The 13,094-nt window shown below is 42.1% G+C and overlaps 1 protein-coding gene across 1 annotated transcript; it reads right to left on the minus strand.

The window, feature by feature from the left end:
* Positions 1-8,101: 8,101 nt before the first annotated feature.
* On the minus strand, positions 8,102-9,034 carry LOC138514639 (olfactory receptor 5V1-like). The gene has a single exon (XM_069630081.1). The coding sequence runs from the start codon at positions 9,032-9,034 to the stop codon at positions 8,102-8,104; it is 933 nt and encodes a 310-aa protein (XP_069486182.1).
* Between the last annotated feature and the right edge of the window lie 4,060 nt (positions 9,035-13,094).

Genomic DNA, 13,094 nt, shown 5'->3' on the forward strand with positions numbered 1-13,094 from the left:
TTGTAACTATAGGAACAGCAAAAACAGTTCCCAAATTTAGGGTACTCACGTCCCTTGCACACTTTCTATGGCTCAAGAAATAAGCCCAACGTTTTGTAAACAAGTTAGTTTAGCATCATACACTTTAAAAGATTCATATTTTCTTGTGAGACAATGGGTCTCATTACGAGTCCGGCAGTAACCGCGGCAGTAAAACCACCTGGTTACCGCCAGACTCGTATTACCATTCCGCCTCCGTGACTCCCGGAAATACCAGGGCATTACGACCTCGGTGTCCTGGGAATCCCGGAGGCGGAATGGTGTTAATCCCCATTCCCATTGAGTCCCATAGGACTCAATGGAAATGGGGAAGTGGAAACACCGGCACCATCTCGTGTCGGTGCTGGTGTTTCCCCGTCCGCCTGCAGGCGGGAGGTGTTCAACCCGTCAGGTCAGACCTGGCGGGAAGATCACCTCCCGCCTGCAGGACTCGGGATCGGGCGGTCCGGAATTAACAGTGGCGGCGGGTTTACCGCCACTGTTAATTCCGGACCGCCCGACCTGTAATGAGGCCCAATGTATTCTTGTTGCCCAACGCGTTTCGAGATTCTTGTTCTTTTCATCAGGGGCTTAAATAATAAACAATTCCATAAGAAAATTACAAATAGCAAAGTTTTAGAAGAATTGCAAAAATTGAAAAGAATGTACATTGGCATTTCATTAGTGATTCTAGCAAGTCATAATCAAAAATTCAATACAATTTAAAAGGTCCTAGTTTTGCTACCTGGCAGAGTGCAGTTAGAATATAAACCAAAAAACACTATATTCAACACCATAAGGCTGACTTCTATTATTGCATTAATTCCTTTTCTCAATGCGTTCTTATTGGAATGACTCTATCTATGAGTTTAAGTATAATGGAGCAATGCCATTTTGCATAACTTGTAACAGTTCTCTTTCTGGATTCAGATTCTCTATGGTTAGCGAAATATAATATTGCCAATTTTTCAATGAGTATTGTAATCAGTATCATGCAATCTGTCAGTTATATGGTGCATCAACATCCTGTCTGGGAGTTTTTCACATCTATAGATAGAAGTAGCTAACATTGTGTGTGTAGCTGGTATTCTACTTTGTCTTCTATTTCGAATCCCCCACTCGGTTTTTGGTAAATCACTTGTTGTCACAGTCCTTTTTATCTGTGTTAATAAAGAAATATTTCTTTATAGGTGTCTACAATTGATTTTAGAAAGGCCTTGATGTCAAGGCTGTGAATAAAAAGTGATGCTCACCCTATTTCTTGACTGCGGTATACCAAGTATTGGTGAGGAAAAACCTTGTAACGGGTCCATCTATATTAAAGAGATCAAAAAGGATTGAAATGTCTGAAATAGGGCAGTGTCCCTATCTAGTTAGAGTAAGTTATTTTGACTCAGATCTCCCTAGTAAGTGATTACTTGTTTTATTCATGTATTGCATCCAACTGTGCAAAGGCCGGCGGTGTAGATGCCGGGTGATGCAATATGGCCACTATTTACTGCGGCGTCATCGCATTTACGTCACCCATGTCAACAAAGAGTGATGATCGTGTTAATGTGATAAATCTGGCGGTCGTCCCGCTAGTATGAAACTCAAAAGTAAATGTTAATAAAGGTCATAATAATAAATCACCACTTTGGTAACTATGTAAGTGCAACTATACTGATTAAACATTCTATTCATTGTGTTTGATGATCAAAATGGAAAGTATCTATATGACCATTACTGTGAAGTTCATATTTACTGCATAATGTGCACAGTACTTTATAACTGATAACCCTCTGTTCTTGAGGGAGTCTGAGACTTCATTGAATTATATTTGCTTCCTTCGCCCATTTGTGATGTGTGTGAGTGGATCCACCGGTTAAGGTTTTACATAAGGGATTAAATAATTGGTCAATTGTGTGACAACCTCATTGCATTTCAATTGACTTAACATGTTATCTCTGTATTATCCACAATTGGTTCCTTTATTTTTATTTTTTTTATTTTTTTTTATTTATATACTTGTCTTTTAACCACTAAGGGTTTTTACAAGTCACCTTGCGTCATTGCAGTTTATTTTTTCTTGTACTTTCCTCGCCACTTATTTGAAGAAACGATGGAGACTAGGGGACCACAGTCTGTCTGGGTGCCCTTCTCCATTGTAATTTTTGTCCAACGTAGGCCTTGAATTCTCGAAGAGTCAGAGTATGATTTCGAAGAAGTCGAGTTTGGATTATTTCCTTTATTAACCGTTTTCATAGAAAGATCTTTCAAATCCAATAAGTAAAATAATTATTTTGTACACAATTAAAAGGCGCATTCCCCCTTTACTGTGTGGAATATTCCAATCTTTGTGAAAAGTTGTCAAGAAGATATCTTTTCCGTACACAATGGTAATATTATACATCAAACATAAAATTTGGGAGAGCACATATTCTCTAAGGAGTTCACAGCCTCAGTAATTAGATATTTGGGGTGCTGTATTGCTGACCATGTAACAGCAGTGCTAGCATATGTCTATGGTTCGAAGTGGTGAGAGCAATAAAACCTATCTGTATTGTAACTAATCAATTATCCAACAATATAGTAAATGGTAAAATGTTACATCAAACATAGAATTTGTGAGAGCATACTGTCTCTAAAGAGCTAGGGCTTCAAGGATGATGAGAAAGCAAACACGTTTTAGCCTGGAGCCTTTGAACCTCCGGGAGTGCCAGAGCAGATCTAGACATTCAGGTCAGTGCCACTGGTATTCTGCTACAGCCTATGAGAAACCAGGTCCCTAGGGAGGGGAAAGGCCTGTAAGTGAAACAGAACGAGTCGAATGTCTGTGATAAACATCTGAAGCCGAGCCATCCACAGAAATAACGTTGATCCTCTAATACTGACGCATCTTGACATTTTTATTAAACTGTACCACATTTTGAAGAATGCTGTGGATGTTCACAGGTGGAAGATGTTGCCTTTGGATGAAAAATGAGGTGCAGACAAAGTTAAGGAGCATCACTTGAGAGTTATTGGTCCTCAACTGGCCTGTAATAATGAACAGTGGGCTGAAGCATATCCATGCATAATTTTTGAGATTTGTAGATAGGCCTCACAACATGTGAGCTGGTATGCACCGATGTGGGTTCCCAGCTCGCTATGCCTATGTTCCCAAACCCCACCTCACAGATAATGCCCAAACATGTCTGGGATTAAATGTTTCCCTGCACAAGTGGTCTTACTTAGTAGACCCCGCAAAGGCAAAGGGTGCAGGTGTTCACTCCCACAGGGTGTTCGTAGCGAGCAGGGTTTTTTTACCCATTCGCATGACACCAGAAATGTGTTATTGGTTGTTACAAGAAGCTGTCTTCTCCCCTTAACTCGTTTAGTTACACCTGCCTGACATCAGGCCAAATTCTATTGAGGTTCTTAAAAAAGAGGAGAGGAAGCAGGACATTGGGGAATTCAGCTACCGCACAGCTATCCCAACGAGATTAGGTGATACTTAAGGCAGGGGGACTTGTGGCAACCCAAATGTCAACTAACCAATGACTAAACCTAACTCACAGTGACCAGCAGAACGTGCTCAGAAAAGTAGGAGTGGGTTTGTGCAGCCCCCTTACATTGGGCCTCATTACGACCCAGGCGGTAAGGGTTTTACGGCGGCGTAAACAGCGCCGACCCTTACCGCCTGAGTACGAGGTCCCTTAGCGCCATGGAGCTTTTAACACCTGCTTTTAGCAGGTGTTAAAATCCATGGCGCTAAGGGACCATGGAGTTAATTACGCCACCGTAATTTACGGTGGCGTAATTAACGCCTTCCCCACTCCCATTATGCCCTATGGGGCAAAAATGGGAATGGGGAAGGGTAAATGGGGATTGGGGACTTACCGCCCCGCCAAGGTCGGAATGGGGCGGTAAGTCCGCCAACCACCATGGCGTAAACATAGTTTACGCCATGGTGGTAAAGTCACGGCCCAGGCGGTAACTTACCGCCTGGGTCGTAATGAGGCCCATTGAATTTGACATTTCAAGACGACTCACCAACCACTTAATATTCCTCGGTTAATTAATTAATCATGTCAACCTCCTCCATGCCAGTGTCGCCTGCACTAGTGCCTGTATCTGTGCCCGGTCACACAACCAAATGGAAAATGCTGACACTAAAAAGAAAACTTCTTACTATAACCACCACACCCTTACGAAGCAAGGCTGAGAGAAGTACTGTTGACCCTGCAAGACCTCTGGGGGAGGCACACCTGTTAATCAGTGAAATCCACCAGATCCTGTGCTCAATTAGTCACTAGTTGGCTTGGCCCCATTGGGAGGGGAAAATTCTGCACTTGATGGCAAGGCCATCAATGCATTTGATGTAATTCTTCAACCACTGGAGGCACGGGCCTTCCCCATCTGCCCCCTGATAATTGTCCTATGATTTATATTAATCAGTCACGCCCAGGGGATCTCCAAAGTATCCCAATTTCAATTCAATTCTGACTCCAACAATGACTACAATTGGACCCCTGTGAATGTGGCTGCAGGGGAACCCAATGTAAATGGCATGGCCACTTTTGCTCCATTCCTACCTGCCCCCCAGCCCCCACCATGTGGCCAGCAGCCTTTGCTGCACCTGTTGTCCTTCCTTCATCACATGGCTGCTAAGAACACAACCACCATCACCACAAGGGTAGCACCAAAGCTTCCATACCAAGTAGGGTAGGGGGACACACCGGCACTCAGAAAGGACCTTGATAGGGACCGTAACAAACAAATTGTTTGCCCTCAATGGCCCAAAAACGGGTCATTGCTTAGCGGCGAAAATAAGGCTGAATGTATGAGAAATGTGACTGAGGGAAGGCAGATTAACACAACAGGGGAAATGTGTGAAGTCCTGATGAATGAAACTTCCAGGCCATCACCCCGCTATGAGCAAGTGACCAAGCAAGCCTCGGAACAGTATGGAGACGGAGGTCCAGAGACCAAAGATTGTCACTGCAGCATGGTCCTATTTGAACTCTTGTTAATAAAGAACTTAATTATATCTTTGATTGAAGCAGCTGGAAAGGGAGTCATCAAGGAGGGACCACCACTTAATCAAGAGGGCATAAAATGGGCCCATAACAAACCGGGAATAGCTGGATTTTCTGTACCTGAAACTTGCTCCAATAGGACCACAGGGCAGAAAAGATTTATAACTAGGGACACATCAAGGTCCAATAATGATAGAGACCAAGCGAGTAAAGCAACATTGCCTAGAACAAACTCAAGCAGTCACATCTCACATAGGGGCTCTCAACCCCTTGTCCCGTTTCGATTGAGGCAGAACCCTAGCCCGAAGACAGGTAGCAACCTCAGGAGAATACTACATTTGCCAAGGCAGCAACGAGGTTGGGCTATGTTCATTTATACCCACTGCTAAATTTAGTAGGCCAACAGTATCATGGTCAGGAGGTTCAATATATGTACACAAAGTTCCCAAATTGTTCCCACATCAGCATGAACCCAGGGAAGCACTGGCTCCGAACTGTGAGAGATGTTCATTTGTAACTCAGGAACACATTTTCAACTGCATCAGGATCTCCCAGCCTGGGGAAAAGGCCTCCAACACTGTCAGAATAGACTTTGGGGATTCTTTCATGGCCAAGGATATACTGAATTTTGGCAAGACACGTTATCTCCCCCCCCCCCCCCCCCCCGGCAATCAGTACAATAGAACTTAGTGCACACCCCCGGAAAAACATGCAACAGAGGACCATGCTCTCTGGAGCAAACGTTGTCCCACTGTGGAAAAGGCCCCTGGTGGTCTCCTAAAGAGCATAGGTGTTAACGGTGAAAGGTGCATTAGCGATCCAGTAATCTCCCTTTGGTCCTAGGATCTGAATCCCCCACAATGCACCTAGCGTCCCACGAGAGGAGCCCGGGCCCTAGGGTGAACTCATTCTATACAATATAATTGTTTTCTTAACAAAATGTTTTTCTTTCTTGGTTGTTGTTTCATTTATTTGTGTTGCTTTTTCATTTCTGTGCAAAAACCTTTATGGCTCAACGCTGAAATAAAGTTATGACTGACTGACTGATTTAGCAGTTCTGGCTGAGCTTCTCACTTTGGGAGTGGGGTCAGCATTATTTGCACATGCTTTTGCATGTTCTGTAATACCTAGAGCTATTTTAAGGGTTTCAAGTGGTTAAAAAGTGGTGGCTGAAGCTTTTTCATAAATCATTGATTGTTTTGTATGATTTAAAAGGACAATAGAGAAGCTCTTAAGATTGCAGGCACTGGCTTCCACCAGGCATAGATTGCTGTGTGAGAGCGACCCCTGGAATCGTTCACATGACACAGTGCACCAATCAGATTAGGGGACTATTAGATTACGTTGGGCACTTAGAAGGACTGCATATTGCTAAAAAGGCACGATGCTGAGCGGATATCACCGTAAGAGTGGTGCTTTGAATGCCGCGGGACGGTCACTTCCAAAGAGAAAAACAATCGGGGCACATTTTCTGCAATGTGCAAGTAAAAAACATGCATAAAACATTAACAAATACTTTTTACGTGCAGTTTGATTTTAATCGATTTGTGTGTCGTAATTTACGATTCCACCACCCACATCTGCTCCATTACACTGATCCGACAGCATTTCTGAGGGCATGCCGTTTTGATTTGAGCAGTGATACTTTGGATTCCTATGTGATCCGCCTGCTTTTTGCACTTAAATCCATTTTAATACGTCCCACTATGCACATAGTTGGCAAAAGGTGTCTACAATTGTTTGCATTCAGAAATGTAACAATGCACACAAACCCAGGGCTACTCGTGTTTCCCCTTATCATGACCATGCGGGCTTGCAAACAGTCAAATTGCACAGTGGGGCAGCTTGCATGTAAGTGTATCCATATGCAGCCCCTTTTGGGAAATGTATGAGGCAATCCAAAATGAGCCTCTTGGTTGTCCGTTAATATTTGTCCTCTCGATGCTGTGTTCTGTTTAGGTTCCAAGCACAAGGAAATGTGGGGCCTTTTATGAATCATGCATAATAACATGACTTGTACCATGACAGGGTTGAAATGACGTGCCCCTCCGAATCCACAGCACACATGTGTTCAATCTTTCAATTTTAGGAATGATGGATACACTGAGAAAACCTGTCACAGTGCCCCACCCGATCCTAAAGATCCAGGCATTGCATGCAAAGAATGGGTGTGAGATCAGATCCACAGCATACCCCACACTTTATAGAGATCTTGTCGGATTTAAGAAACTTTGCAAATGAACTGCCTGTATTCTTTTGGAAACGATGCACATTAGAACAGGACTATGTTTTCGAGCGTCATATTGTGTTCTAAAAAGTGGAATATGGTATGGCCTAATGGGGGGTCTTAAAAAAGCAAACAAGTGCCACAGAACGTCGCCTATCTTGTGTAGAATAAGCATTTGAGGGAGGTGTTTTGACTGACAACCAATGGCATAAAGACGGCATAATGCTCAAGAAAACACAGCAATACAAATATTTAAAGCAGCATTTAATCAAGAGAAATCAGAATTCCGGTTTATAGTGATTTTTTCGAATGGTATATTTTCGAATGCCATTTTCTCGACCCAATTTAGCTGAAATTTCTTTTTTGAATGTTTCTTTTTTATTATTATTTTTAAATGTGGGGGGGTTCCCCCTAAACCCCCTTTTTTTAAACACATTTTTTTACTTACAAAACCCAAAAAAACATAAAATAAAAAAAAGACATTAAAAAAAATTCGGAAAAATGTTTTTGAGAAAATGGTGTTTTGAAAATAAGTTTTCGAAAAAATGACCGGATACCCAAAATTCCATAGCAAGGCTTTCAGCTTCTTTAACAAATGGGAGCATTAGTGACCACTGGCCATGATACTATAGGATGGACATTGCTTGTAGATCTTTAATATGTTCTGAGCTATGCACAATTGATATTCAAAGCCAAAGGTGCAAATGCCCTGCTTTAAAGCCTTGTAGATAATGATAGTCAGTGATTGACAATGTTCACTTGATTACAGCCAACACTTGATCTACTGAATGGTGTTTACTCTCTGTCTTCTCATAGAAGTCTTGTGCTCTACAGTTAACCTTTGGCTATCACTATCTCAGGTGAGCACTCTCTTTTTGGCCACCACTCTCCAGAGAGCTTCTTTCACAGCTTTGTTCCTCAGACTGAAGATAAATGGGTTCAACAGTGGGGTGACTACGGCATAGAGGATGGCCAGTTGGCTGTTCTGCTCCAGTTCAGAACTTGAGCCAGGCCGCAGGTATGTGGACATGATGGTCACATAGAATAGAATAACCACCAGGAGATGTGAAGAGCACGTGGAGAAGGCTTTGCTCCGACCCTCTGTGCTGTTGATTTTGAGAATGGCACAAACGATCTTCACATATGAGGTCAAGGTGAGCGCAAAGGAGCTCATACCGATGAGTGCACCCAAGGCCAGGAGCACTATCTGATTAAAGTATGTGCTGCTGCAGGAGAGCTGAAGGACTGGTACAATGTCACAGAAAAAGTGATTGATGGTGCGTGAGCCACAGAATGATAATCGAAAGGCTAGGATGGTGTGCACCATGGAATCCACCAAACCAGCTATCCAAGAGCCAGACACCAGCATGGCACAGACTCTTCGGCTAATGATGCTGGTGTAACGCAATGGATGACAGATTGCGACATAGCGGTCATATGCCATGGCTGCCAGAAGAAGGGCCTCTGTGCCAGCAAACGACATGAAGAAGAGCATCTGGAGGGCACACTCAACAAAAGACATGGTTTTCCTCTCCACCAGGAAATGGTCCAGCATTTTAGGAACAGTGGCCGTGCTGTAGCAGAGATCTAAGAAGGACAAATTTGCAATGAAGAAGTACATGGGTGAGTGAAGGCTAGGCTCCACCCAGCTCACAGTGATAATGGTGAAGTTCCCCAGTATGGTGGCCAAGTAAAAAACTAAAAATACCATGAAAAGTGCTGCCTGCAGCTCTGGAATATTTGTGAGTCCCAGTAACACAAACTCATCTACTCTGGTTACGTTTTCCATGTATTTTCCAGAATCTACCTGTGAAGAGAGGAAGGATAGATATAGTTTAGTGACAAGCATCTAAAGTGCCATCTCTAAGCTCAATGCCACCAGAAAGAACACTGTGCATTTGATGCAAATATTCTGGGGTAGGTTTAAGTACAAGGAAAGACAGAAGGCATTTTAGGTCATACATAAGAGTTGTCTTGGAATTATCAATCGAATGACTTCAAACCTTCAAACTATGTGACAAGTGCGTGTAGAATAATTCCAGGGCTCCTTTTAGAGAGGTTTCAAAAGTAGAAACATGTAGTATTGAGAATAAAAAAACAAAGCAACTCTGTACAGTGTATGTGTGCAAAGAAATGACAATTTTCCAATTCTCTTCATGCCACCAAATTACAAATCTCAATCAACAAGTAACACCTGGTTTAAGTAATAAAGACACATTTATATAACAGTGGAACCTAACAACACAAGGGCATGACATGTACTCATTACTAGTTATAGTACATAAAGGAACACTGCTCTACAACAATCTCTGCCATTTTCAGTCACTGACAAAGAACGGGACCTTCCTCAGCGGTGAAGCAAAATTGTGTGCTGACCAACAAAGAAACCTGTGGATATATGAGGGATGGTATATAAAAAAGTTATATTGCCAACACCCATTGCAATTTAGAAAAACATGTACGAATATCAAACAAGAATCTCCATTTACCCCATAAAGGGGGTAATACAAAGTAATTATGTAAAAAATCATAGCTCCCCAAGTTGTCTGAAGAATACATCTAGACCTTTGGGGAGAAACTGCAATTTAGTGACAAATAAAATTTCTTGGTGGTATAAGAAAGAGCTCAAATATCTGCCTGAAAGAAAGCTCATCTGGGAATGATGTATGATGTAAAGCATTCACACTCGGCCTATTGAACCACGGCTCAAAAGTACTCAATAAAAGTAGAAATAATGAAAATTAATAGTCAATATTTGCCTCATCTGAGATAAATAAGTAATTAGAGACATTCTTAAGAAAAAGTGAATGAAAGATTAAGTTAGGGCATATCCAATGCTGAATATATTACATTGGGAAGCCATTTTGATCTGTGTGTAAAGAAAGGGAGAACATCTTATGTTTTAACCTTTTGGATTAGAAATGGAAAAAGAATCCTCAAAAAGCAGTGGAAGCTTTGCTTACCAAAATTGTGGTTGGAGGCAGATGAGGAGGGAGACATTCAGGAGCATGGCTTGGAGGTCAGTGAACACTGTGGCGAAGGCACAGACTTTGTAATTTATCGAGTCATAGGCAGCAACGAGACCATAATTCATAGAGACAGCCGACTGGGATACAACAACGGTGGTTGTACTGCTAGTGAAGGGATAGCAAGGCCAATACTACCACAAAAGGGCTGACCAAGAAGAAACACTAGCAGTGGCTCAGCAATTGACTATGTATAAAACAAAAATGAGAGTGGTGTAAATGGATGGATACATGTGGATCTAAAATAAATGAACGACATGCACCAGTCATGAATTGACAAAACCGCAGTCATATTAACAACCAGTTAAACACATTCAAAATAAGAAATTGTTCATAGAATCATATGCATAATAGTCGAGGGAACAACATGTACTTGATGTTTGCTCAATGTGTTCAGGAGCAACTGGTTATGTGTATGCAACTACTGTGTTCGCCCCCACCCAGACCTTGATCAACCTCATTTCCATGCCTATGTACTTTAAACCACAAGGGAGTGTACAACTTATAAATACATAAATACACTTTAGTATTATTGCAGTTTAAGTGATTTCTTTTTCAGAGTCAAGTTCCTTAGTGTGTTCAGTTGGATGACACAACTGAACTATTACCACAGGGGTAGTGACCACTAGGGCTACAGAGGACCCACATTTTCGGTAGTGTTGGTTGCCTCTTCAAGGTCTTTGGTATCTCTTCTGTATCTACTAGAAAACATCTTAAATTGAAAGGCAAACAATAGTTTACATAGCTTAGTATGACGTCTTGCTAGGCTATATCAATGTTTTCAAAAAATCCTCTTAACGTTGTTGGAGAGATTAGAAAGAGTGTTGCCACACACTAAGCATTGACATTGGAAACCACAAGTAGGCTTGTCAAAAAGTGGTCTTGTAGGAAGCCTCTAAAGAGAGGTTCTTTTAAGTGAAGCTCATTGCACTGCCATCTCTCCTTCAATTTGTTAGGGAAAGGAAGGTTCACTGAAATCAAAACCATTTCATGGTCTGTCCAAGCAACTAGCAAGATTTCTGGTGATATTACTTCATGCTGATGGGGTCATTAGGAGTTTCCCGGTATTCCGGTGGATTTACTGGTATAACCGTTCCCGCCGCCTGATATCCTGGAATTACCAAGATATTACAGGTGGCGGGAAGGGCGGTTCATCCCCATTTGCTGGTAATAATGGCTGTTTTATCCTGGTGGGCGTAATTTGCCTCCAGCTCTTGGCTGGAGATAAATCAGGCAACCCTCACGGGCAAACCTGTAGTTTGGCGGTGTGGGAAAAGTGTCATTAATTCATGGAATTACCACCACTTTTCCTGCACCGCCAAACTTCTAGTGACCCCAATAATCTACTGAATCACTTCTATGCAAGGCTGAATACAACGTTATTTCCCTGCTCATTAGGTGTTCATCGCGCCTTGCATGAACCAGATCCCAATCTTCTAGGGATTCCTGTCCCCTATCCTGCCCTCTGCTGCTTGTCTATCCACTTCATGATTGAGAACCAAATTGAAAATCGCTCCCAACACTATAGTCCCTGTTACACTATCCATTGGGATTTTGGGAGCTGAATGCTCAAGGCCCATCTGGCCCTGATTTGTACTGTACACGGTTGCTAGTGTTACCTCCAGCCCATCTACCACTCCTATCCAAATTAATTATCTTTCTTCCATTTACCTCTTTATCACATGTCTGCCCTTTTTCAGATGTTTACTCAGGATGAGCCCAGTCCCTGCCTTTTTGCAATCCCACCGTCCCTTATGTCCATTTCACCCCCAACAACCCCAACAACCCCAACACTATAATATGGGTACTCCTGAATGAACAATCACAAGTATCATTGATATCAACTGTGGCTATCAGTTTGATATTCTAATGTATAAAGAGAGATTCCTAACTGAAAAATATAGTTGACCTAAATTCAACTGCAAAACTTGATTTCACTATTTGCATGCATATGCATATTGTAACCATGTAACTACTCTGTAACAGAACTGACTGCAATCCGATCATAGGATTTGACCTCTAATGTCTGAATGCACTTATATACAGCTTATAAATATAATATAACTATGCCTCAATAGGACTGACATGACCTAATCAGGTATCTGGACAATGTTCTGGACACATAGGGAAATTATTCAATTTCAACAATATGAGGCCCATTACATGTTTGCCGGTCCGGAAATAAGGTGCTGGTAATAACATATACTGGCACCTTTCCGTACCGACAAACTACAAGTCTGCCTGTAGGTGCTGTGATCTAACGGCAGGCTGGAACCTGCCAATAGATAAGGCCCTTACCTGCAGATAAATGCCTGTATCACCGGTACCGTTACTAACAGCGCCAGTGATTCAGGCCACCCCATCCCATGGAGTCCTATGGGACTCCATGGAATGTGGAGTTACTAGTGTCTCTGCTGCCCGTAATATCCCGGTAACACTGTGATATTGGGTGGTGGAGATGGTTCGGTAGTTTTCTGGTATCCCACCGGAATCACCAGAGGGATACCGTGGAACTCATAATGAGTACCATGTCCTACTTGAACCTAATTCTTGAAAACATGTTCTGAAGCATTGGGAACATTAATGTTCTCCTATAAAGGGAAACTCTACATTGTACTCTAGGAGAATCCACACCCTAACGTAATGTTACTACTGAACACTAACACAATAAAATATACATATAATGGAAACAATAATAACATAATGAATGAGAACCAAAGTTTCCATATAAATGTTGAACATGTTAAATCCCATTTAAATGAATCAATCAAATCAATTATTGAATACATGGCCGCAATGAGCAAACAAGTAGGAGGGCACCCG

Source organism: Ambystoma mexicanum, chromosome 12 (genome assembly GCF_040938575.1).
Source record: "Ambystoma mexicanum isolate Mex_15411 chromosome 12, UKY_AmexF1_1, whole genome shotgun sequence".
Lineage (NCBI taxonomy): Eukaryota > Metazoa > Chordata > Amphibia > Caudata > Ambystomatidae > Ambystoma > Ambystoma mexicanum.